This window comes from Emys orbicularis, chromosome 7, assembly GCF_028017835.1.
Source record: "Emys orbicularis isolate rEmyOrb1 chromosome 7, rEmyOrb1.hap1, whole genome shotgun sequence".
NCBI lineage: Eukaryota > Metazoa > Chordata > Testudines > Emydidae > Emys > Emys orbicularis.
The window spans coordinates 121,697,501-121,725,212 of NC_088689.1; the positions used below are offsets into that span (position 1 = coordinate 121,697,501).

The 27,712-nt window shown below is 39.6% G+C and overlaps 1 protein-coding gene across 1 annotated transcript in view; it reads left to right on the forward strand.

The window, feature by feature from the left end:
- FOXP1 (forkhead box P1) overlaps nt 1-27,712 on the forward strand; it is a 502,499-nt gene that overhangs the window by 272,687 nt on the left and 202,100 nt on the right. The window contains exon 5 of the mRNA XM_065407830.1: nt 20,151-20,332. Coding sequence (XP_065263902.1) covers nt 20,162-20,332 — 171 coding nt within the window. The 5' untranslated portion in view covers nt 20,151-20,161. The remainder of the gene's footprint in view (nt 1-20,150; nt 20,333-27,712) is intronic.

A 27,712-nucleotide genomic window follows, 5' to 3' on the forward strand; every position in this document is an offset into this window, starting at 1 on the left:
CTAGGACGTGATCCCAGCAGGGGTGGAGCAGCACACTGTGCAAAATGGCATATATGTGTGTGTGTGTGTGTGTGTGTATGTTTTAATCAGTCACTATGGCATCTAGGTGATTTTTTTTTCTCTCTTTTCTGTGTCACTGATCCTAAGGCACTGTGGATGCAGGCACAAGAGTGCCAAAAGCTGCATGTTTTCAGCGTTGGAGGTCGAGGAGGTTGGCATCCAGAACTGAACAGCCTGTTCACGAGGATTCTAGATCTCCTTGATCACCATGAAAGAGCTTTCTTTAGCCTCTGTAGATCAGTGGAGTAGATGGTGAACTTGGAGGATGCCAGGGGAATCCAGTGGGTGTGCACACAGTGTAGATCCATCGTTTACCCACATAGGAAGAGAGATGAGGTTGCCCTCTGCTGCTGTTCCTCCTTCCCCTGTAACTAGATGCAGGCCAACTCCCAGGTTTTGCTTGCTTCTGCTCTTGCTTTGCTTGCAAGTTTAGTGTTGGGCTAACTCATCTGCCTAATGAAACTAGCCCCATTCACACAGGATTTTAATAGCTATAATATTTCTTTGCCTCTCTGCAGAGGACAGATGGTCCAGTGTTTAAAAAACTAGTTTTGGACACATGAAACCTGGTCTTCACTTTCCAGCTCTGCTACAGACTTCCTGTGTGATCATGGTCTAGTTGCTCTGGGCTTCAGTTCTTCATCTCTATAATGGGAATGACAGTACTTCCCTACCTCACAGGGTGTTGGGAGTAAAAATACATTAAAGAGCGTTATGCACTCAGATACTACGGGAGTAGGGGTACCTTAGAAACATAAAAACAAGGAGTCCAGTGACCGATTTATTTGGGCATAAGCTTTCGTGGGTAAAAAACCTCACTTCTTCAGATGCGTCCTTGTTATTTTTGTGGATACCGACTAACACGGCTACCCCCGATACTTAGAAACATAGATCTTTATCTAGCAGTTTTACAAAAAGGAATTTTAGACTTTTGATGACTATTTTACATAATGTAGTTTAGGACTGAATGTCTAAAACTTTTTTTTTACCCTTTTAGCAGTTATACATTTGACATGGGTTTGTTCTCCTAGATGATGTTAAGATTTGGCACCGAGAGCATTAATTCCTTTATCAGTTGTTTCCTTTACAGTTGTTCATTAAATTGAGCTCCGCTGTGTATCTTAGAAAACAAGATGCACTCATTATAGCTCATAGACCTCCCTCTAAGGCTTAGGTAGCATGGTAACCTGTTCAAACGAATAGCACTTTTGTAGGGATGATGCTTGCTTAGTGGTGTGTTGGGTGTTTTGTATTTATTTTTCCAAACGCTGGAAGGAAGTGATAGGAGAACTCGTGCATGCATGAGCAGATGTTGCAGCTTTCCAAAAGTTCTTCACTCTGGCTATTTTCTTTTAAAGCTGTGTTTACTCAAAGAATGCGGCTGAGACGGCTGAATATGTGGCTGCAGTGTAGAGCACTCTAAGTTGTATGCCTTGTTATTCCTATTGTTCTGCTTTGACTCGTACAAACAATTTTAATCCCCAAATAAGAGATCCTATGGTCTCTGATGTCAGCTTTGCACAGCCAGATCCAGTGTGCACATTATCCTCCCATTGCACAGCCTGACGCTGAATATTCTGTTCTTCTTTTTGGTCCTTAAATTTGGGATATTGTTTTCTCTCACAAATCTCTTAAGCAGGAAGCCTGTGCATCAGCTGTGCTGTATTCAGCAACAAGAACACCTGTGTGACCATGCACCTGCATGTGGACGGAGATGGTCTAATAATATATTTAACTACAGATTTCAGACATGAACACAGGAGCCCCACAGTTCTGGCCATATAAGGAACAACACAGGCTATAATACTGACTGTGCACGCTGCTCGGTGTTTGGCAGCAAAGAGCTAATTTTTATAAGCATAGAATAGCTTCCACCTAGCACCGTGGTGTCCAGATCCTCCAGTCCGAGGGCTGAACATGCTCTTTCAAAGAGGTCAAAGGGGCACAATTCTGCAAAGTGATTGGAAACCACTGTAAGTGTTCAGGTGCAGAAGTTCCTAGGGGAGCCCCTCCCCAGCTCCTGAGGCAGGGAGTATATCAAGGGTAGAAAGAGGGAGTGGCTGAAACACATTATGATCTGGCCATTTGCAGCTGGCATATGGTCCCTAAAGGGCTGTTGTTAGCTGATGCAAATTAGAGCAGCCCCCAGGCTGCTGTACCCTTGGCTGAGGCTGAGAATCAAGTTGTTAGTTCTGAGTTGCTCCTCTTCTTTCCCTCTTCTAGACTGCCATGGGTGACTGTGCATGGAAGTGAGCTATCCTTTCGCTGTCCCTGATCATAGTATAGTGCCAAGCAATACAGCTCCTACCTGACTGCCTGACATTCCCGCAGCCCAGCAGGAAAGCAGGCAGTGGAGCAAGAACTGTCTTCTCTCACCTCTGCAGTACAGGAGCCAGGCAGCGGGGGAGCAGCTACAGCAGGAGAAGGACAGCAACAGCTCAGAGCATTCCTCTGGCTCACATCAGCGTGGCACTTGGGGATGCAGGAGATTTAGAAATCTGTAGTCAGAAAGACAATGCCGCTTACATCCTCCCCATAGAAAATTCAGAAGCGTTCTTTTTGACACAGTTGCCGCTGGAAGGCCACAGAGTAGAGCCTGGAAGCTGCAAGTTGGCCATTAGGCTACAGGTTGGACACCCTGGACTGTGCAGAGGTCATTTTGTTTCCTTAAACAGTATAGGAAAGCTACCTCAGCACAGTTTGGTTATGCTTGCTGCTGCTGCTATTGCTACTCTAGCAGTAAGGGTGTTCTCTCTAGGTCTTCACATACTAATGGGAAAGAAATAAGGGCCTGGTTTTCAGAGGACCTTCCTTTCGGTGGCTACATTTTCATCTGACTCATTGCACATGCAATTACTGCAGTTCTGTCCCTAATCACAGAAATAGTACAGATTGGGCATACACGTTTTTTTGAATGAGTGGTAAAGAAAATACATCCAAATTTAAGACTTTGTAGAGTATCGTGAAACATAGTAATTTTCAGAAAGAAGCTACAGCTGAAAAAATCCTGAAAATAATTGATGGGTGTTTTGCAGAACTTTATTCTGTCTCTGATGTTAAGGCAGTTTTATTAGAGCCTATTGCTGTGTGTGTGTGTTCACATACATTGTACACGCCCCTGTAAAACATCTAATACATGTATATTGTCCCAGCCGCACCCTGACACCTACACCCCCTGGTTATTTCAACACTGGAAGACTGAATATGTTTCCATTAAAGCCAATGTAATGCACACTTCTCATTACGAGTTATGGGCCTGATTCTTCAGACACTCGCAATTGTGGGTGCTCAGCATTTCTGCAAATCACCCAGTTAAGAAGTTGGTGGTTAGAGTTTTGTTTAATAGGAAAATGCATTATTCCACCCACTTCTCCATAAACCAGAAACCACTAAAGAGATTTTTGTTGAGCTTTCCATATACAGTACAACCAAACATTGGAGCAAGCGTGAGAGCGAGTGCATGTCTTAATGCTGCGAGTGTTTAAAAATAGGGAGTACAAATGGAAATGGTTTTGCGAGTGTTTAAAAATAGGGAGTACAAATGGAAATGGTTTTGCGACCTTAACTGTAGTGGGCAACCTGTTTGCAAAAAGAAAAGACATGGAAGTGTTGGAGGCCAGAGTGCTTTGTTCATCCATAGAACAAGAGTAATAGCTTTGCAGGGTTCCCCACCCAGTTCTGCCAATGTGTCTCAACTCTGACCTGAACAAGCACCTGTAGGGGTGGAGACCAGACTACTCTCTCATGTTCATTCAGGAGCCTTTCTGTTAACTTCAGTGGGAGTTGGATTAGGCCCGTAGTCCTTGCATTGCTGCCATGATGCACCACAAAGCTGTCAATTCTATTTATGATGGAGGTACCTATGATATGAAACTGGTCTGAAACTGCCAAACTCCTTTTGCATAGGGTGCTAAACAGCCATCATCCAATAACTTCAGGTCACTACCTAGCTGGCTGGATATGTAGGTGAAAGGTTCCTTGACCCATTATAACCTTCTAAGCCCGGGATAGTCAATAGACGGTCTGTGGGCCAGATCGGACCGCCAGACGCTTATGAATGGATCCCCAAATCTCTTTCTTTCTTTCTTTCTTTCTTTCTTTCTTTCTTTCTTTCTTTCTTTATTTATTTATTTATTTATTTATTTATTATTATTATTTTTGTTGTTATTTTTATTTTCTTCTCTGGAGTCTGGACCTTGACTACACCTTGACCAAGAAATTTGAACCTTGACAAAAAAAAAAATTGACTACCCCTGTCCTATGCTATCCAGCACCCCACACAAATGCTACCTGGGGATAACTCAGTAGGGGGAGGGATAGCTCAGTGGTTTGAGCATTGGCCTGCTAAACCCAGGGTTGTGAGTTCAATCCTTGAGGGGGCCATTTAGGGATCTGGGGCAAAAATCTGTCTGCTTTGAGCAGGGGGTTGGACTAAATGACCTCCTGAGGTCCCTTCCAACCCTGATGATCTATGATGTGTTGTTTTCAAAATCTCAGACTTGGGTTAAGAGTATGAGAAATGTTAACATAATTTCTTATAACATCTAGTGACGTTAAATGCATGGAAATAAAAACCACATTTATATTGTCAGACTCATTTGCATCTTTACGTTATAAATGGTGGTTTGCTTTCCAATAAATGGGTGCAATATCTGATTTGTTTGATATCATGGCTACATTTGTGTAGTTGCATTCCTCTTTGCCCTTCAGTTGACAAATTTTTCTTGTTCTATAAATATAGAATTGTAAACAAGAGCTAATCCTTAGCAACAACCTGGAAAGTTAACATTTCTCTCCAGCTCCTATTATAATTAATTCAGACACTCTGAATATGATGTGATTTATACACAGTATTCATAAGGCCAGTAGGTACTAATATCTTGTTAGAGAACTGAGAAAAGAACACTCTTTTGTGTTACAACATAATTGCACCACATTTTCTTTCGTAAGAAGATGTTTAAAGATGCTTTTTACTTTACATTTGCAAAATGGAAGGTTTTTGCTGTTGCTTTTACGTTTGGGTCTTAAATGTGTTTTCCCTCCTGTAACAGTCAACATTGTCAAAACATTTTGCAAAGTATGTTTAAATAATGCAAAGAATTATGGGTTCAGACCATCGTTTATATTAATTTAAATCTCACTGTAGTAGGTGAATTTGCAAGATGCTTCTAGTTCATTGTAGAAGTTGCTTACAGTAAAGAGACATCTTCAATTCTTATTTTCTGAACAGACAAGGCATGGAGATTACACAGTACCTGAAAGAGTGAAACCATTGTGTTGAATTTTGTTTAAACACATCTTGACTAAGTCTTCATATTAGGGATCCTAATTTATTTTATTTTATTTACATTTGTTCAGGGAATGTTGTTATACTGTAAATCTATGTAAGCCATATACATGTGAATTTTGCAACTCCCAAAAGGTTGTGATTAAAATATTATAGATATGGCAAACCACAAATACAAAAGAAAGTTTACGTTTAGGTTTTCTTTGTATTTGTACTCAAGTTTTGTAATACCTTGGTATCGTGGTCAGCATTCCCATAAAAATACGGTGTTATATGAAATGATACAATCTGTGAAGCATTTCCCATTATGTAGACACCATGTCTTTAAATTATAGCAATTTCTTAAGATTTTAAAACAAAATGAGCTCTTAGAAGTGTGATTAATAGCAGGGAATGAGGCTAACACTGGGTCATCAGTGGCACTCCATTACAAAAAAGGTTGGGCTAATAAAAGCATCCATCTATTTGACCAATAAAGCATTTGAATGATATGCTTGTAGTTTTTATCATACAGTAGTTATTTTGTACTGAATAAACTGTGATTTTTACGTGCTGGAAAAGGAGCATCGATTGGCAGCTCAGTTGAGGTGAATAGGATGTGCGAGTGCAGAAACACAAGGACTTGTACATGGTGTCTGATGTTTGTGATGATTTCAGATTGTGGGTTCAAAATTTTGGAAGCAAATATGAAGTATCTGAATATCTTGTTAACCGCTTCCCCCCTCCATATTTGTTCTGTGAGGCTGGACTGTGATCACTCACAGGCAGGGGAGAAGGGATGGTATTGTGGGTGCAATCATTAGTTCAGTCTCTGGTGACCCGGACTTCAACAAATTATTCTTTTGAGGAGAAAGAGATGGACCAGCACTTGCATTTTCCTGGAGTGTTGACTCCTGTTCTCCCACCTGGTTCACACCTTTTATCCATCTGGGTCTATAACGGATGTGGGAGTGCGGCACAGAGAGACCAAGTGACTTGCCAAAGGTCATGCAGAATGTCAGTGGCAAAATAAAGAATTGAGCCTGGGTCTCCTGAATCCCAGACGAACGCCCTAAGCACTAGATCATCTTTCCTGATCTTCATGCCTTTCTTGAAATCCAGGCCCAGGTCACAGCAGTTGTGGAACTCTCTGCAGGGATGACTGCCGTGTCCAACTTCTTGTGAGGCCTGGGGATGAGAGATGGGAATGGAAAATACATTTCCCTGATTCAGGAAAGCCCTGGGACCACAAGATTTGAATAATGTACCAAGTGTCAGAGAATGTCAGATCTCGGAGGTTCCTTCCCCTGCAACAGGTGGGGCTTGCTGGGGCTCAGCAGAACTCCTGTTGGCGGTGCAGAGAGGTAGTTGAGGGCTTGAAGTTTCTATCCTGATGAGCAAGAGTTAGGAGAAAATGTTGGGCCAAAAGCCCTGTTTGGGTTAAAAAAAAAATGTAGGTGGGGAATCCTCAGTGATGTGAGAATGGTAATGGGAGGCCAGAGCAAGGAAGTTGAGGATAGAAGAAGGAAGAGGGAGGAGGAGGCGTGAAACATACTGTGCTGTATCAGTATCATGTGTGTCAATAGATAGAGTATAGTGAGCCATTGTGTACATATATGTAAACACACACACCCCTTTTGCTTGGCAGGGATTATGTTGTACAGTAAGAAACCTGAATTGTTGTTCCTGCTTTTCTTGCATTTTTTTAAAGGAAATATTTTTTTTTCATTTTGAACCCCTACCTTTAGTATTTGCAGGTTGTTGATTTAAATACATCTTGTGACCTCGGTTGTCCAGCATATTGACAAGACGTAGATTTCTACTTCTGTCTGCAGGATTAAAGATTACTCTCTTCCGTTTCTATTCCAAAAATTAGCAAGTTAGCTAATATCACTCCCTGATTATTATTATTATTATTATTATTATTATATTTTATTTTATTTTATTTTATTTAAGATAAAATAAACCTGAAGCAGACTATGCCAGTGACGGCCCTTCTTTAAACTGCTTCAGGATTACACCTGAATTGATATTGCCTCTTTTGCACCTTAATTTTTTGACAGACATGTGAAAGTGCATTTCCTCATCTGGCCGGTTCCTTTAGCTAAAGATCCTAAAGGTGTTTTTCTGTTTTTGCTTTGTATTTTTTTTTAATCCCAAATCCAGCAAAGAGTTAACAAGATTTCACTTGATCTGATGGTTTATATGATGAGTAATGCAAAAGTTGGTAACAGCAAATTGTTGTTTATAAGCAAACATGGCACTGTGTAAACAAGGAGGCCTGGTCCCCAACTGGTTTGATTTCATGGTGGTCAGCAGCTGATCTATGTAACATACAACCTTTCTGCTTCTCTAAATGTCAGAAGAATGACTATTTGTTTGTCTTGAGTTCTTCCCAGCTGTTTACTCTGAAATGCATTTGCCTCAACCTTGATTCCCTGAGAGTGGCCCCTTTCTCCTCCCTGCTCTGTTTACATTAGTCCTGCCCCGAGTGTCACCTATGAAATCTGTTGATTATTCCACCTGGTTAATGTTAAATTGCTCTTGCAAGATGATGTGTTTGTTCATAAACACAAATGCCGGGCCCCTTGTTTACTGTACCCATGGCAGCAATCAGTTATTAAACAAATATTGCTTTGTTTGCGGGTGTGAGCAGCAGTTTATCCTGCAAGGTCTGGAAAAAAAACTTTAAATGCTGGGATTTTGATAAAGGAGAAAAGGGGAACTTGTCCCTGGAATGTGGTTGAAACTGACTTAGGTTTGCTTTTCTTATCTTTAACTTGGATGAAGGGGCTAGAAAGATTAGCAAGTTGTTTGGTTTTTCCAAGAGATTTCCTTAGTGTAATGATATCTATCCAGTTGTTTGCTTTTTTCAGAAGGGAGAGAGCACTCCTGCAAGACGACTAGCACAGTAATAGAGCATCTGATGGCTAGAAAATTCTGTGTGGAACAAACAAGGATTTAGAAGGTCTAGGACAAAGGGATAGGGCTATGAACAAGGTAATCACCAAAATGTACGGCGTTTGAATTATGTACCACAGTGGGTTATATTTTTTTCTTACCTTTTTAATCAGATATGTTTCTAATTGATGCATCTGCCCTCTATCAAGTTTGAAAAGGAAAAACGTTTAACTTTTATTTCTAAAGCCATCTGAAGAAATCCTCTGATTTGAAAGCAGGGCAAACTGAATGAAGAGAAAATACTAAATTAAAAACTGCGCCCTGTCTTTCTTCTTTTGCGCATGACATTATAGAACTGCTTTTGCTCTTTCTGCTTATAACTGAAACAGCATTTACATCTGCTAATTCTGGAGGCTGGCTATTTAATAGCACTTTACTTTCTGAGAGTCCTCATTAGATAATTTGTGCTTTTGCAGGTAGTTTGTGCTTTTTGCATTGTTTTGCAAACAAGCAAGAAAAACAAGCTCACGCCATCTTTGTTTTTCAGAATTATTGTTTGTTATTGTTTCTGAATATGGCTTTGGTTTTTAATGCCAGACAGGACCTGTGAGCATTAGCTGTAAGTTGTTAGGACTGTGCATACAAAGTGACCTTGAGAAAAAAATGATAGCTCTTTTATATGAAGAAGGGTCTATTACTTTGTATTTGAGGCTAGCTATTAAAAAATACATGTATTTAATATATATTTATAGGGCGCTTGTGAAGGCTAAAATTAAATTGTCCCCCGGAAAAGCAAGCAACAAAACTTGCACAAAATTCTGATAGATTGTATTCACTAACTCGTACTAATGATCCAAACATATTGTTCGTTTTGGCCGGTAGAGCGATTATGGCTTTGAGGTGAAGTGTAAGGTACTTGAAGTGTGTAACCTAACAAGCCAGTCATTAATTGACCAGCACTACTATGATAAATCAAACCCTCTCTATATTAAACTAAGTGAAAATGTTGAAATGAGAAACTATATTGTGCAGTGGTGTTACAAAGCAGCATCTGACTGTTGAAGTGATTTTAAGTACTGCAGAGTGATAGAGAAGCTAAAAATGCCTTAATGAGAGAGGGGATTTATAATTAAACCCCAGTGAACCCTTGGTCTCTCCAAGGTTTGGAATCGCCCCATCACACTTCGGTGGCAAGGTAAATCTGCCCTGCTATGCATTTGCTAAACACAAAGCAGGCCTTGTATTTAATGCTCTTTAATATTCCATTGATCTGTGTGTCCATATCGGAGCCGATGCTGCCAGGATGGAGTTGAATGCATATGAACTAATCTCAACCCTTGAGTTAGCACTCACTGGAGCAGCTTACACTCTCTGTTCATCCTTAGCACACAATTGTGTGAATACAACTGGTCTATTGGTGTGTATCGGGGTGGGGAGAACAGGTAGATAGCTTGTGTTGTATGTCCATGCGTGAATGTGAGACAGGAGGTAGGGATGGAAATAGGTCTATTTAGAGTCGTTCCCTACCATTCTCAGCATGGCAGCACTAAAACTGTGAGTATGCTTCCTTAAGGAGGGGAATTTCTGTAAAGCATGTAATGCCCAGATCAAAGTCCTGGTAATAGAGTTCACTGCACCCTGGCTGGAAATACAGTAGTGTTCTCAGCTGCTAGTCCATTGCTATGCAGTGTGCCATTCATTTCAAAAGAAATGAAAAGCCCCTTTCCATCTAGTAGTAGTATGATGATTTCTGTCAGGCCTGAAAGTTTGAAAAAAGTCTCCCAAAATGGAAGGAAATGAGCTCTTCTCCACGGAGCTCACAAACATGCTTTAGTATCAGAGGGGTAGCCGTGTTAGTCTGAATCTGTAAAAAGCAACAGAGGGTCCTGTGGCACCTTTAAGACTAACAGAAGTATTGGGAGCATAAGCTTTCGTGGGTAAGAACCTCACTTCTTCAGATGCAAGTAATGGACATGCTTTAGCGAATGGTAACAAAACAGTAGAGAAGGAGGTAGGGAATAAAAGACTAGGTAACAGTAAGTTTACTTGATTACTCAGTGAGAGCAAGTATATGGCATGATGGAGTAAACTGGGATGCATGTTGTGAAATGGGTGGCATAGTATTTGCCAGTTGGTGTGACATGGTTCTGCTTTATAGTTCGAGATAATCAAGGCATGACTTTCATTTTGAATATGTAGATTAATAATTGCCAAACCAGGAAGAGCATGGTTGGCTGTATTTATTAATTATATGTATGTATATTATTATATAATACATACTATTATATGTATTTATTATATGAGACTAGACTGGGCATGGCTCCTGGATAGGTATGCAAGGAATGGTGAGGATGCAGATACCTAACCCTGAAAAAAGCTGATTTCTCTGTAACCAATATTGATAAGGTGAGGTAGACTTGGGTTATCCAATTCCTAGAGAAGTGGTGGATGCAGACAGATTCTTTTGTGGACTATATTTGAGTGGTCTATGGCTTATGCTGTCAAGGCAGTTGTACCTCTCTGGTTTAGTGGGTTATGGGCCAGTAACCTTCATGCTGATGGAGTTGGTACAGTTTGCAGCAGAGTGTGTGTCCGGGTCAGGTCTCCTGCGAAGCTGTTACTCTTTGCACCTGTGGAACTTGTGGGGTGCACGCAACTATAATAATATAATATGGAGATATACCTATCTCATAGAACTGGAAGGGACCTTGAAAGGTCATTGAGTCCAGTCCCCTGCTTTCACAGCAGGACCAAGTACCGTCCCTGACAGATTTTTGCCCCAGATCCCTAAATGGCCCCCTCAACCCTGGGTTTAGCAGGCCAATGCTCAAACCACTGAGTTATCCGGCCCTCCCCGGCCCTCACCCTCAAAATTGAAGTCTTTGCCGAGATTTTGTTTAGCACTCAGAGGTTCATGTTCTCAGCTATCTGTCTGATATGGTTCAACACACCTTTTGGCACTAGTTCTTCCAGAGGACTAGTGAATGCCACAGAGCTAATGGTGCCTCCTTATGCCCATTTGTTAGTTACTTTCCCTGAAGCTGTAAGACAATGTTGCCCTCTTCCTGCTTTCTCACTAGGTCCTGTAGTTGCTTTTTCTGCTACACTCTCTTCTATGTCCCCCTTGGCAAAACTGACTTACCCCTGGGTAACTTAAATCACCATTTACAGAGAGAAGTTAAATGGCTTGCTTAAGGACACACAGTGAGTCAGAGTTGGCACAACTGGGAGTAGAACCCTGGAGTCCTGACTACCACTCCTGTCTTCTAACCACTGCTTTCCTGAAGTTGCGATGTATGTAGAAGATTAGCCATTGTCTCCCCTTGACTTTACTGGTTCTAAATTACCTCATTTCTCAGTGGCCATAAAGGCTGTTCGGAAATGGTAAGCCGTTGTAGTCATTTAGCCAAAAAAAGAGCGAGAAAGGTGTTGTGTTAATGTAGATAAGTAAGAAAATAAGAAGACATGGGTGGATAAGCAGGAGCTGGTAAAGCAGCTACTCAAGAGACTTGAGGGTGAAAATGGACTGGGGAGCCTAGTGTAAGATCAAGCTAGTTAAAGTTCAGCTTCTTACAAGAGTGACAGGTTTGATCCCTGGGGAGGGACTGCGGCAACAGGGATCACAGCTATGTCCTTATTCAGTTGGCCAAGGTGATGCGCTCCGGCACTTCTAGAAAGCACCAATTGTTACCTTCCAGGCGGAATGCAATTATCCCTTCACTTTCCCTCCCCTTCATTTGTTCTCTCTCCTCCCAATCTCTCTACATCATGGAGCAGTGCTTTCCCTTCAGCTAAGAGGGTAGAGGAGGTGAGCGGCCCCCTTGTGAAATGCCATTCTGTGGATCAGCTAGCAGGGATGCTCTCAGAGCAGCGTGATTTGTCTCCCGTCCCCAGGGAGACTCAGCGTATCACCTCTACGATACGCTCAACCTCCACCGACCCAAGGTTTGGGATGAGTCTAGTTCAGAGCCTGGAAGTCCCAGATGACAGCATGAGAAGCGGTCTTTGTGTCAGCAGGCCAGCCTCAGAATGTGCTGTGGATAATTCCATTCCTTCTGGACCCTTTATTCCCAAGTACTAAATGAAATTTTCAGATTTTAGATCTGTCTAGACATATACAGTGCACGATAAAGTTGATAATACATTAATCATTTTTAACAACAGGTAATATGCATAATTTATGGTGTTACAGTGCTATCTTTTTTGATATTTATGATGGATAATGCTCAGTTTTTGCCCTCATATTACTGCTTTAAATTATACCACAAGAAAATTAATGAGAAAGTAGATTTATGGGTTTCATTTGTTTGTCAATTCGGAAATTAATTGGGTGTTAATTTTAGCCGTCCCTCATCAGACCAGGTCTTTAGTATGTGTGCATTACTTTGCATTCATTGAAGCCTACCTCCCATTTACAGTGGGTCACTAGCTTTGCATACATTAAAATAGCCCTCAGGCACATTCTCTTGATTACTTTTTGAACTGCCATGCATTAGAAAATTTACGCCTTTCTGTTATAATTATGAAAATTCGGTATAGGAAGATGGTGCTTGCATAGCAGCGAGTACACATTCTTACTCTGTTGTGTAAGATCCTATACCAAGCTCAGTACATTCTTGTTTTAATCCTGGAATATAGCATTCTCATCCATCTTTATTGGAAGGTTTTCAACCTTTGAAATTTCAAGGATCCATTTTAATTCAGTGAATTCCCCCTTTAGCTTAGGAAATATCAAAGGATTTCCCCTGCATCTCTCTCTCTCTTTCTTTGTTTCCTCTTTTCACACTTCCAGTGTGTGCTTGCTCTTCTTCTACCTCAGTGTTGGGTTATACACCATAGCAAGAAACCACTATTCAGAGACATGACTCAGCATCACCTTTCTAGGAGGGTGGAACCTCATAGCATTTCTCACCAGCTCTATTGATTCTCGAAGATCATTTGTAATCCTTTTTTTAATCGAATCCCTTCTTTTCCTCCTCCTGCAAAACTCAGCAGCCAATAGTATCGTATATGCAACAGTGAATGACCCTCCAAAGGGGTAGATTTATCCAAAACATACCCAAATGTAATCAGACCCCTGGGATATGGAAATTGAAACTTCATCATACGATTTCTAGCATTTCTTGGCTCCAGTTGAGGCAGAAATACTACTAAATCAGTTTTTGGCAATATTTAGGTGATTCTTCCAGGTCCACCTGAAACTAGCAAGTGCAAGGTTGTCAGTTTTCTTTATTTTTAATGACAAGGCCCTTTTGAGCCTCATGAAGGTTTCAGTTTCTCTCTGGCTTGCTTAATTTCTGCTGAAGGTTTGGGTTGGTTCTTATTTTGCTGCACCAGTTTTCCCATCTTTAATCTCTACTTCGAATGCCACTTTTAAAAAAATGCAATGCAGGGTGGCTGCTAAAGGCTTTAAAAGCCCAGCAGGTAGCCATCAAGAATAACGTACACTTACGTTTTTGAAAACTGAACAGCCGTCTGGGTAGTTTGATGATGATCTGCTTTGGTTAAGTCATACAGTGTATTGGGGCAGCACTTTCCGTCAGTTTTCTTAATCACAAAGGCATTCCTCAAGGCAGTCACTGGCCCGGTGTTCAATATTTTGGACTCTCCTCTCCAGCAAAATTTCAGATGGCCGGCAGCCATCAAGCAGCCTGCTCAGAAGCTGTTTGCTCCACACTTAATTAGTAACGGGATGTATTTTAGTGAATGAACAGCTGCATGTCTTCCACCACCAGATCAAACACTTACTCTTCACAGGATTCTCAATCTCCACGAGTGAATCCATATTCTTTTACTCAACTGATGGGTGGTAGGATGATGTATTGCTTCTGTGCCACTAGCCAGCTTAAAGATCTAGGGACAGCTAGGGTGTCCAGATATCCCGATTTTATAGGGACAGTCCTGATTTTTGGGTCTTTCTTAGATAGGCTCCTATTACCTCCCACCCCCATCCCGATTTTTCACATTTGCTGTCTGTCTAGGGACAGCTCATCAGCTGTTGGAAATTCTATGACAGTTTAAATTTGCTAGGTATCCGCACCCTGATTTAGAAATATGTTCATAGAGAAGTGGATGGATTTTGGAGAGTAGTGATGGGAATGGAAGTCTTTCATCTCCAGCTCACTAGTTCCCATCCATCCCCGGGTCAGTAGTGATCAAAAATTACCATCTGATATCTCATAGGTGGCACATTAGGAAATGTGTTTCTCAATCGTAGGGGCGGTTTCTAAACAAGGCGGGCATGTGACACAATGTGCGGAGGCTTGTGCTGCCACTGCCCTGCTGTGTTGTACCTTGATTTCTCCTTCTAGTGCTGTTCATGTAGAACTTTTCTTGAGCATTTCTCTTTTCAAGTGACAACCCCGCCCCATGCTGGTTCGTGTGTCTGCTTTTTCATGTATGATTTCAAAATGTTTATCCTTTTCCAGAATGATTCAGGAGAGGCTTCCAAAAGAGTTTGGAGCTTTATTTCTCTTCTTAAAATTGCAAAGCAAATGTATTCCTTACTGGCAACCAAGGGTTAAAACTCGTTGGATTTTAATGGCTGTCTGAATGGATCGCGTGCCTGCTGGTGTTTGAGAATTTGGGAGTAGACCCTGCCATTTAATCACTTACCGAAAACTGATTTTGCCATTAACTGTTGTCTCCACAGAAGTAGAAATATATTTTATAAATCTGTGTTTAGTTTAATTTACACATCCTTTCATGACTGGGCCAAGTTCTTTAAGGGCATTTATTCTGCTTCATATAAATAATTGATCAGCCAAGTTAATTTACTTCTGCCTGACTTGGTCAACCTTAATTAACTGCCCTGAAATAAAGACTGAACTTTTTGTTAGCTTAAAATCTTTACAAGTGTGAAAAAGACAGGCTTTATGATAAAATTTGTTGCACTAATGCTGTTGCCAGGGGAGGGAAATGTTGAATGTTGTAGATTTGCACTGCTACAGTAGTGATATATTTGTTAAAACCTCCAAATAACAATAACCAAAATAAAATCATGAGTTTTGTGAAAAGCTCTTACATGCATAGGTTGGGTACAGGATACATGGCCTAGACTGATGCTGGAAGCATTCAGGGGGAGAATTTCAAAGGCACAATGGGCAGCTAGGCACCCAAGGCCAGATTTTTTTTATGGTGTTTAGGCACCAAAAGATGCAGGTAGGCACCTAGTGGAATTTTCAAAAGCTCTGCTCTGAAATATTGTGCAAAATTAAAAGAAAAAAATTGAATAAATAAAACCTGTGAGCAGACAGCCTATCCTATGCTATAAAAGCATGTTCTCTGTTCCAGCACTACTTTGCTTTGTACTTCCGTGAGACTTCTACCTACACCGTTAAATGTATTCACTTACAAAATAATATTTTGCATACCATGCAACTTTACGCACAGAACTGTGTTTAATTTATCCTTGTGCATAGAAATGATCGAAATCGCTTGTCTTCATAAAACATCACTCTCCTGACCAAACTTATTTGCTATCGTTTGATTAATTAGGGTTGTATTTAGAACAAAGTTTGCTTTTTGTGATACTGGACATAAAGGAGCAACAGCTCATCTCCCACATGGTATAATCCTAATTCATGCTTCAAACCTTGCTTGGGCTCCTTCCTTCCAATGTGAATGATAGGCTTTGGCAACAAACAGCATTCTCGAGAGCCTGGAACAAGAAGTCATGCTTCTTCCATGCCCATCTTTAAAAGATTGTCTCACCCACCCTCGGGGAACATCAGGCTGACTTATTTGGGCATGCTCAAAAAGACCAATAATGTCCACTGTGTGGGAGGGGCTCAAATAGGCTGCACTCCCCTGCTGTGACTCCTAATGATTGCAGTGTATTGTGATTATTTACCTCAAGTCACATGCTGACTGTAGCTAAGGAGCAAAGTGTTTTATCTTCTCTGCCCCTATACACATCTTATCTGGAGGAGGAGTTTTGGCAATGTCTGTTTGTTTTTGTACTGTTGTCCAGCCAGGGTTACATTTAGAGCTGGTAGACACAAGTGAGCAATTTTTAAAAATAATTTGCACAGAGGTTTTCACAATTTTTCATTTTTTTTTCATTCGTTACAGGGTCGTTTTTTTAAAGAGTTCTGAGAATGCAGAATTGTGTTTTCTGTTAAATTTGTAAGGCCCAAACTAGTCCAGTCGTCTTCTTTTTTCCTTTGTTGAGGATCCTTATCCACAATGGCTTCTGCTAATTCTCTCCTGACTGTAGGAGGTAGGCGTAGAATCATAGAATATCAGGTTTGGAAGGGACCTCAGGTCATCTAGTCCAACCCCCTGCTCAATGCAGGACCAATCCCCAGACAGACTTTTGCCCCAGATGCCAATGCTCAAACCACTGAGCTATCCCTCCCCGTAGCCAGAACTCATGCATGCTACTGTATTTTGAAATGTAAAATAAGAGTACAAACATTTGCAATTAAAAAAGTTCACAGAAAACTCAATAGTCTTCTTTTTTTGGGAAAACAAATTAAGAAAAATTGCAACATTTTCAACATTTCTTTCTGTTCCGGGAGGATTTTCTAACCTGAGATGCAATAAATAATTTTGTGACTAATTAGCTTATGAATTATTTCCTGAGCCCTAGTGATGTTTTGTGCACATGGGGAGTTGTGATTGTGCATTTATTGATCTGCTGCTCAGTGATGCCAGTCTCCTCAAGGCTTTTGGTACCTTTGGGCAGTGCTTTCTTCTAACATGCCGTATGTTTTGACATCACAAGTGTTCTTAATAGTTTCCCCATGTGTCTGCTCCAAGATAACTTCTTCGTTATCTATCTGAAGAGCTTGGGAACATGATGTCTTTTCTTTACTGTTCAGGTACAATTTCTTTTTTTACTTTTGTTTCAACTGGTGCGATATCAGCTGGAGGCACATACTGTCAGTTCTTCAGCGCTGTCCGAGATGAACACCCTTCCTAGGACGCTTACAGCTTTTTCAGGCTGCCATAAAAACTTCATAGCAATTGACACCTGTGTCCTAGGCCAAAGGTGCTGCCATCTTTCCACCAGGGACTGTGTGTTTCAAAGAGATGAGTTTAAGCAGCTAATCAAATTATAACTCTTCATATTTGACCAGATCATCAGGTGATGTAAATTGACATAAGGCTTCCTTTATTCCAGTTGAGAATCTGGCCCTAAGTATGGATGAAGAGAGAAAGGTTAAGGGTTTTTAGTTTATTCCCCTCTGGTTAAAGGAGATGTGCCTTTTTTTACTATAGTGTGTAGGAATTGAGTAATATTCCTTTAAATATATTGTGAGCCCACTGATGTCATCTGTGTTTCAGAAGTCACCAGAACCCTGCTAGAGCTGCAAGAGATATATCTATATCTATCTATAGATAGATAGAAATAGAGAGAGAGGGCGAAGGTCGGACACATTGTATATGTTTAGCAAAAACGGCTATTACCATGCCTGTGTGGTTCCTTCATGTAGCGTGTGTAAAGAGCAAAAGACAACATGTATTCTACATCAGAACTGGATCAATTTTAAGAACAAAATGCATTGTCTAGTTACATACAGAAAGGTTTTTGTTAATTTAGATCTGTGAAGTTTTACAAGGGAACTGACAGAAACAGTATAATGAACCTTGTAGTCTTTTTGTCTCTTTGCATGATTCAAAGATCCCACAGAGTGAATTGAAACAAGTTTCCATAGACCAGATGAAATTTATTTAAATGTAAGCAGAACATTTGAATCTGTTCTACCACCTTCCATAAATGTGAAAGAGGTGCATAGCATGTATGGTGAATAGATCCTTAGTGACTGGAGTGGGGTCTTTCTTATGTTTGGTTTCCCCAGCCTTGATTGTGAATCAGAAACTAATGCTAATGTTGTAGCATGCATATGACAAAGCCCTTATTAGTCAGTTGCTTCCCAGATAGGACATCTTGGTTATTAGCTTTATGGATCATCATTATGAATCCAAATTTACCAAATTAGTGAGTGGCATATGTTTGTTTGACTGGAGTGTAGCGCACCCCACAGAGCTAAACAATAACCGTAGTTGGATGCTACATGTCACTTATTGCTTGACAGTTGGGCTACTCTTGAAATGTTAGTGAAAGGGGCTGCTTGCTCTGAGCAGTTAACCCAAGGGAGTTGACACTGGAAGGAAAGAACCTTTTAGTCTCCAACAAATATTGTACAGTAGGTGTCTCAGGGCTCAAAATTATGCCTGTACGGATTTTCTGGGGAAAGTATTTTTCCCTAGTACTTTTCCATTAGAAATGCATTGCTTTCTCTTGCCTCCTTTGATTGATGTTTTCCCACATGTGCTGGGAGGGGGAATTTTTCTTCCTGTTTCTGAACTGGTTAAGAGTTATTGAATTTAAACAGGTTCCTCCTTAAATGTGGGCCTTTTATTGCCAGTGGAAAGCAGTTGAAAACAAAAGATCTGCTTTTCTGGACTGCTTATTGAAATTCAGATGGAGACAGGCAAGCTTTTCTTACTGATGCCTTTGGGGGAAGTCTCTCAGTTGGGAAAGGAATTCTGTTGGGAAAGCGTCCTGTTTTCCTAATTCTGTTGCATATATGACCAACAACATATTACCTCTAGCTACTAATGGTCCGTACTGCTGAGCACTGCTGTGAAACATTTACTGTGTGTCCCTATTTCCTGGTGAGTCGTTTGTGTCACCATGGGCAAGTGGTTCTGGGCAATAAAAAGAGGAATGAGGAGCCGTAAGGAAGGAAGGGAGGAAGGAAGGATGAGTCAATGGAAACAGAGAAAACTAATGGTATTTTAATCCTTTAGCATTGGGACTAGTGGGTTGAAATACCTATAATAGAGCCAGTCAAATTGCACAAAAAGAGAGTTGAGAATAGTTTTATAAATAAATATGGCAACTTCACTTCAGTATTATTTTTGGAGTCACATTGTTCCCAAGCATTCTCACCACAGCGACTTTATTCATGGAAACTTTCAAGAATCCCAGAACTTTCAAGAATTTTAGCATAAACAATCAGTTGTCCAGTAATTCATCATTGAAGAGCCTTATTTGCTATTCATTAGTCTCCAGATTAAGAAAAAAGTTTGTCATCCATTTAAAGAGGAGAACCCGTAACTTTAACTTAAATGATCAGTCAGACACCATGATAATGTATTGCAAATGCTCAGTCAGTGAATGGTTTGTGAACAGCCTGTGGACTGAAATTTGTGTTCATGTAAGCTAGTTGACAAATATCTACAAATAGTTAATGTGTTCACAAAGGGTCATGATTTCTATGAATGCTTCACAAGTAAAGGCCAATATTGTTCAGATACATTGTTGCAAATACTTCAGCTAACTCTAGTTGTAAAGAAGTATCACTAAGGTGTATACTAAGTCAGATGGATAATACTAACTAGGAGATTTACTCAAAGGGACCGGAATCCTGTGAGCGGGTGAATGAATCCTAGAAGAAAAGAATTCGCTTCCGTGAAAATTGATGAAAATTTCAGAGGTTGCTCAGCACCTTGGAGATACCTGAAATATCTCCATGTACTTCATAGTAATAAAAGTTGCTAATTCGACAGAATGATGGTGTGATTGGAAATCTGAATACTCAACATTCCACTTCAGCTTTCTGCTCCTGTCCACTATGTATCAAGGTTTTGATGTTGTCCATAACATGTTACATAGAATGACTTGTCAGTTTTGAAGTAAAACATCCAGATGTAATTAGAACATTGTAATTACTGATTTTATGTGTTCATTTGAAAAATATTTTTTTCTATAAGGGTAATTATTGAGCAAATAATGCTATATTTAGAAATAAACTGGTAACATGAACCATTAATGAAAGATAAATTGTATGAAGGGAATGACACATGTTTATAGTTTTGGCAGGATTTAAAACAGGGCATGTCTCCTTATATACAGCAACTGTTTTAACAGCTGCTTTTTTTTTTTTTCTCCTCCCCTAAATTATTTCAGGTTTTTGAGTCATGATGCAAGAATCTGGGATTGAGACAAAAAGTAACGGTTCAGCTATTCAGAATGGAGCAAGCAGCGGCAACCATTTACTAGAGTGCAGTCTACGGGAAGTGAGATCCAACGGTGAGACACCTTCAGTTGAAATTGGGGCTGCAGATTTAGCACATCTTCAGCAGCAGCAGGTACTGTTCAATATATTTACAACTTCACTTCCTAAAGAAAAATAAAGTATTTAGCTCTTAAAACCTTTGATATTTGCCAGTCAGATAAATGCTTAGGAGGGCCTCCATACATATGTATGAGATATACCCTGTAATATTTAGATAAAAGCAATCATAATGTAAAGGGAAATTTATACTTCTCTTCTCTTTCCAATGAGTGCCCTTTCCCATGCACTCGTTGGAAAGATCCAAAGATCAGTCTGTTTCTGTTGTCTAAATGTGTAGAGCCTGGTGGCTGTGACTGGGTGAACCTCTATATACTAGTTTCCAAAATATGTCACTGGTTGGAAGAATCACTAACTCTGAGTTTTGTTTTTGCAACAAATTTTAATATAACCTAGCATCCTCGATCAACAGAGTCTTTTCTGTTAGCTAAATGGTTTGTCGAGGTACCTACTGCAATGAAACTAAAAAATTAAATAAAATGAAATCATCATGTCAGTTCTGTTTTTACTACAGAATCATCAGGAGCAAAATTATGGATTAATGTGTCCCCTGTGTACTTTAATTATTACATTTTAGACAGACGCGATTGAGTTCATCAGTGTTATTGTTAGTAGATTAGCCATATAACATGTTGTCTTTTTTTTGCTCCCTTTATAAAATTTTGAAACCCTGGTTAGAGAAGGACTTATAACAAACTGCTTAGCATGTATCATTAACCCATTTTGGAAACAAAGGCTGTGCTACAGCAGTTGTGTGAATGTGTTTATGCCTAAACCGTACTAGCTGTAATGCAGTAAACATTCTTAAAACCTTTTAAATAAACTTTTGGCGGCTGTGCAAGTCTCTCTTAAGTGCACAGTGATCTTTTCAGCAGGTGTTTGTTTTGGTGAAGAAAAACCTGCAGTTGAAAATAAGGCAAAACCAAAGGCTTAAAAAGTAACAAGTAGCCAGGTTTGCCATTGTAAGACAGAAAGCTGCCACAATTAAGCAGCTCAGAGAAATGTATGATTTGGTTGTTTCAATCATTTTCATTCTACAGGTTTTTACTTGAAGTGAGAATGCCATCAGTGAGAAAGTCACAGCCATGCTGAATTCATTACTGCAGTAGTCACACAAAACCACGGATAAAATTTCAATAACTGCAGGCCATAGTTGAGTAAACAGTTGCACTGAAACTTAATTCCTGTTGACTTTTCCCTCATTCTTCGCCAGGGGCACATTCTGATTCGTAGTGCAAAGACAACAGGGGTTACAGCTTTGATTAATGTAGGACAGTAGAAGAGAATTAGAACCGTAAAATACGTTAGAAGTACATTCAACACCAAGGTCTGCTCTTAAAAAGGCTTCATATCCAAATGAATTAATTACACTGCTTTGATTTGAACACTGTGGAATTTTTCAGTCCTGTTTTTACCCCCACCCCCTTTGTTTAGTGACACATGAAAAAATAAATCACCCCAATATAGCATTTGGTAGACCAAAAATACAGAACTGGGATGTTTCTTCCTTATCACTAAATATTAATCTGCATTGAAGCTGTCACCCCTTAGCATTTGTCAGCGCTTGTCCGTAATCAACCAGAAGGATCACTGTTGAGTGAGGAAACATCTTAATCTTGTATGTAATGTTCTGTATCGTTCAACAGCCACCCATTTGGTCAATTAAGGAGAGAGACTGATGCATTCCAAAAAGAATTCAGTGGGGTCCTCCAACCCACTCCCAAATGATGCCCAGAACAGCTGGCTGTGCTTCCTCCATCATGCTCCCAGGCATCAGATCTGGGAGTTAAAGATAGAAATTGACTGGGGGAGAATTTCTTTATGGTGCGGTTTTGTAGGATTCGCATTTGTACTTAGTTTTTAGCCTTTGCTTGTATCTCTTTTGCCAGTACTAGAATAGCGTTTGATTAACATGCTCTCCTCCAGGTTTGCAAGGGCCTTCCTGTTCTGTGTTTTAATTCTACTGTTAATTTGTTTTGATCAGTCTCTTTTCTATTGAGTTTTCTTTTTAAAAAGTGAGCTGTTTGCTTCGTTTATAACACCTCTTTAAAAAAGAGTGCAATATCTAAAGGACTGTCAAAACTAGTGTAATAATGTATCAATCATTGTGTTTTGAAAATAGTTTTAAATGCCGGAAAGAAAAATGTTTTCAGACTGCTAATGCAAGCATTTACAGATACACATACAACACAGAGCATAATGTTTAGATGTTTCTCCATATACAACATATGCTCTCAGGTCACTTGACAGAATGCGTGCTAGATAACGCTGCTTCAATACAAATGAATGGTTATTTAAATAAAACAGCTATTTCTTAAGAGCATTTCAGTCTAAGTGTTTCTTTATGCCACCTGGCATTTGTGTTTTCTGAAAAATAAGCAGAGAGTAGATTGAGCTTGGCTCCTCTTTGGTTAGCTGGTTAACTGTGCAGTCCGATGATGAGCAATGGGCAAGCGAGAGATGCTGCCATGCAGTGCTTTTGGATAAAGCAGTGACTTGGATTTTAGAAATTGAATTCTTTTATTAAGTTTGTGACTTTCAAGGACCAACAACATGTGTGTTTTTGAATTAGGGAAACAAACCTTTCTCTTAAAAATAATCGTTGATTCAGGAAGTTTGAACAAATTTACAAATCCATTTGCTTGTGTAAATCTTATAGCATAGAAAAACATCAGGTAATGCTGGTATTCATCATTTTGGAGGAATAAAGTGGATTGTGGGTACTCTTGCAATCAGGGCGGGGATGAGTCTAGTACAAGTACTATACTATCTTTGTCATTAGTTTGATACCACTGCAGGAGAGAGTGTAGAGGGAAACTAAATAGGTCTTAGTGCTAATATTTCTTGTAGCATGTTAAATCATCCTTTGAGTAGCAAATTTGGGGCCTAGTTCTGTCACACTTACTCAAGATGAGTAGTCCCGATTAACGTCAATGGCAATACTTGTTGAGTAAAATACTGTCCAAAAGAGCAAAGGTGGCAGAATAAGGTCCTTTGTGGAGAGGGCAGCTGGGGAGATATGAAGAGAGAGAAAATTAGAGAGCTGTATGGTAGGGGATGAGAAGAATCAGCACCAGGAATGGGCAGAAGGAGTGGTAAGAACGCATTCTCACAAGGTATTTGCGCCTCCTGAGAAAGGCAGTGATCCTCCTCAGCTTCTCCTGTGTTAAGTGCGAGTTGAAGATGTTCAGCATCTTTCAGAACTGGGTCTTTTCTCAAACACTGGTTTTGTTGACTGTTTTCTGCCTGTGAGACATCAAGTAGAGCATCAAGGTAACCTGGAGCATCAGACTCCTCAAGGAGAGCTGAAATAGGCAACTCAAGCAGAGCATTGGAGCAGCCCAGAGGAACTCCCAGTTGCCTAAACAGACAATAGAGGTGAGACAGAACATTGTAATAGGCCAGAGAGGCTTAGACAGAGCAACTGAGAACTGTGGCAATATCCAGTTGCTCACACAAATCACAACCTGAAGAGTTCAACAAGAATATCTAATGACCGAGGGGCCTTTGAGAGTCACGCTGCCTCAAGGGAGCTGTAATAGAACGGCTCTTGCCTACCAAAAGTAATGAATAAAGACTTGTAACTGCAGATTTTGTTTTAGTGTGAATGGGTGCAGCTCTGGTTACTTCAATGGAGTTTCTCAGATTTACCCCAATAGGCAATATGACCCATTGAGTCTGAAGAACCATATAACATTCAGTGTCATTTGTTGTGACTTTTTACTGTACATTAAAGTGTTGTTCGTTTATTAATGGAAAGATAAAAAATATGAATGGAATGAAAAGGACGGGACATAAAGGTGAATTCCAGCATATTACCCCAAGACCTGAAGTGCTCTGTTGCATATGGCAGAAACGCAAACCTCTCTACATCCATAGAAGGTTCCAGTTTGATACCAAGTACTGCCCCAAGAGTCTAAAGCTCCATATCTTTTGTCTAATCCAAAATCCTTTTGAACTTTTAGGAGGTATGACTTTAATAGTAATTTGTTGACAGATTAGCTGCAGAGATTGCAAAGAGTTTATTTTGCAAAACTGGCAGACTCATATCAGTGTTCTCTTAAGGAAAAAAAACACACATTGCTGTTTTGCAATTGCTTGCATTTATTGACAACCAGTGCTGAGCAGGCAGAATTGGAATGTTTGTATAATGTAAACCTATAGCTTGCCTGATGCAGTGTAGTGTACTTTTAGGTAGTGCATAGATTACTTGATAAAAAGGGTTACAAGGTGACTGCTTTTATGTCAAAGTAGAATAGCAATATAAATGCAAGTGGTACATAGAGAAACAAGAAGGAAGTTTATATAGAGAATTGCACTTTATGTAAGAAAGTTTCTTTTCATCACTTTGTCTTTGAACTGGACTGGACTGTAATTCTCAAGTGTCACTTAAGTTTCTGAAGAGTTTTTAGCTAAATAGCATGTTTAACCTGTGTCTACAAAAATAAGGTAAGCAGTTTTTTATTGAGCAGAATTTGATAAAATGTTGTTTAATTTTCCATTCATATTTCCTACTTTTACACCTTTACTTACCTTTGAACAAATGCATCTGATAAATTGGCAGACAAATAGAACCCTATTCATATACAGAACATTCACATAAGATGTTTTGGGCCAAATACTGATAGCTTACACACAATGAGTAGCTCTGTACTCCATAAGTAGGCTAAGTGACTTCAGAAGTGAGATTCTTACCCACGAAAGCTTATGCTCCCGATACTTCTGTTAGTCTTAAAGGTGCCACAGGACCCTCTGTTGCTTTTTTCAATGGGACTGTTCATGTAGCAAGGTGCTACAATGGTAGGGTATCACAATTTGGCCCTTTGGCGGTATTGAGATTTAAGTCTCACACTGAGGAAAACAAGTGTCATAAGGGATGTATGGTTTCACCAAACTCTTCCATATCAAAAGAAAGAGGAAAATGTGTGGTAAAGTGGTTATTATGTAGATTATTCAGAGACTGCTTTAATTTGGTAAATTAGGAATTTCAAGAGATTATTGTACTCAATAGACTTTAAGGTCAGAAGGGACCATCATGATCATCTAGTCTGACCTCTGGCACGGTAGCCCACAGAACCTCACCCTCCCACTACTATAATAGACCCCTAACCTCTGGCTGAGTTCCTGAAATCCTCAAATCATAGTTTAAAGACTTCAAGTGATAGAGAATTCACCATTTACATTAGTTTAAACCTGAAAGTGACCTGTGCCCCATGCTGCAGTGGAAGGCAAAAAACCCCCAGAGTCTCTGCCAATCTGATCTGGGGGAAAATTCCTTCCCAACCTCCAATATGGTGATTGGGTAGACCCTGAGCATGTCGGCAGAGTAGAAGTCATTCAGTATATATCAGAGTACAAATGAATTGAATGCTGTTACATTATTTAGCAACAAATTTACTAACAGTTTCATCTTTTAAAAAACATGAAAGGAGGTTATAAATTGCATCAGAAATTTTATGGTCCCACTGATCATGAAGTGGACTTATCTCTTTAGAACAAAACTACTAAAGTAGATCTTTGATAAAAGTCTTTGTTCCATATTGACACAACTGGGTTAGACTAAACTTGTTTGTTAGGCTTTAAGGTAAAACACGTTTTGAGTCACTTTTGTTGGGAAGATATGGGGTGTAATTATTAAACTGCTGTTCTCATTGAAAGAGCCATTTAAGAGTATAGATTAAGCTACTTACAAGGCATCAGGATTGTGTCTGGTTTTGCATTTTACTACACTGGTAGTTCACGATTACAATAACCTCATGAAAGCTCCATCTCATTGTAGAGTCTTTTTCAGCAGGGGGAATAAAAGGCAGATTTTCCATACATTGTAACTTAGTGTTTTTTATCACTCAGGCTTTTCCCCCCAAGTTCTCCGATCTCCCAGCGTTGACTGGAAGGTGACACGATGTCTTTTTAGTCATTCAAATCTAATAACTTTTAATCTGAAGGTTAAGTAGTGAGATATAAACTAAGAGATGATAATATCAATTTTATGTTCACTGAAGGGCACAATATACCACTTTCTAGTAGAGGGAAAATTGTGCGTAAAATGTCTTTTGCTTTTTAACAGAAAAGCTCTGGCTCTGCGAGCTCAAAGATGAAGCAGTGCCGGCAAAATTAAACAAGTTTTAACCTAGAATGGCTACCTTGCCAGGATTTTTGAACCAGTGATTTTTTTTAATAATACAATTTTTAGCTCTCTTGTCAATGAACCATGCTGAGAACATTCGTGCAACATTCTTATCATCTCTGCTACTAATGTCTTTTGTTATAACCACTTATTGACATCAACAAGACTTAAATTATCTCTTACTGCTGAAGAAGGGTGAGGGGAAACTGCTGCTTGGTTCCACTTGCTGAGTTGTTTTTAGTTTAATTTTGGTTTGTTTCTAAAATCATTGATAAATAACCACATGAGGCTATGGGGCCTCCATATTTGCGCAGTGTGTGTGTGTGAACTGCGTCATTGGGCATCTAACCATCTGAATTATGTGCACATCTAAATTTAGAAGCACTCTTTGGAAGTCTGCTCCTGTAGGGTTTTATGGTATAACTTTTTACTTGTGAATTAAAATGAAACAAACCAGTAGCAAGTTAGGTTTACGTTGACTCTTCAAGGAAATATGATTTTTGAAATGTGTTGTTTTTGGTTTTTAACCTAGTACATTGGTATGAAAAGTCCCCAATGAAATGACAGGACCATGCTGTTTTTATAGACTCACACTCTGCTCTTGTAAAATATACATGCCTCTATTTGCTCATGCTTACTCATCAAAGCAAAAAAAGTTATATATTCACCAGTTAGCCATGTTAGGGGAAAATAAACAAAGGGACATTTTAAAGCTACTATCTAAAGTTAGTATTTATCTGCACTGATAGAGAAATTCAGTGGATATAGGATATAAATTAAAAGTGTGTTTCAAATGATTGATGTTATTAAAACCATTGTAGAGAGGTTCTGTGTACTTATGGGTTGTATAATAAATCATGCAACCAAACTTTTGGTCAGTCATAGGGCAGATATAAAAAGGCATTATTCCTAATAAGGTATTATGTGATCTTGAACTCGCATAGAACTTTTCTTCATTATGGCCTAGGTACAGCAAGGCTCTTAAGCATGTGCCTAACTTAAAGTGCATGAATAGTCGTGTTAAGATCAATGGGACTGCTCATGCGTTTAAAGTTAGGGATGTGCTTAAGGATCTTGCTGAACTGGGGCTTACGTGATTTCAGATCAACAAGAGTATGTGTTGAGTGTTGAAATACTTTTAAAATAAATTTCACTGCTTGGAAATATAATATATTTTAAAATATATTGTTAATGTGAAAGAGCAGGCTGTATTTGGTACTCCATTATCATTTTTGGAGGTAGGATAATGTTGCATTGATTTTACAGATT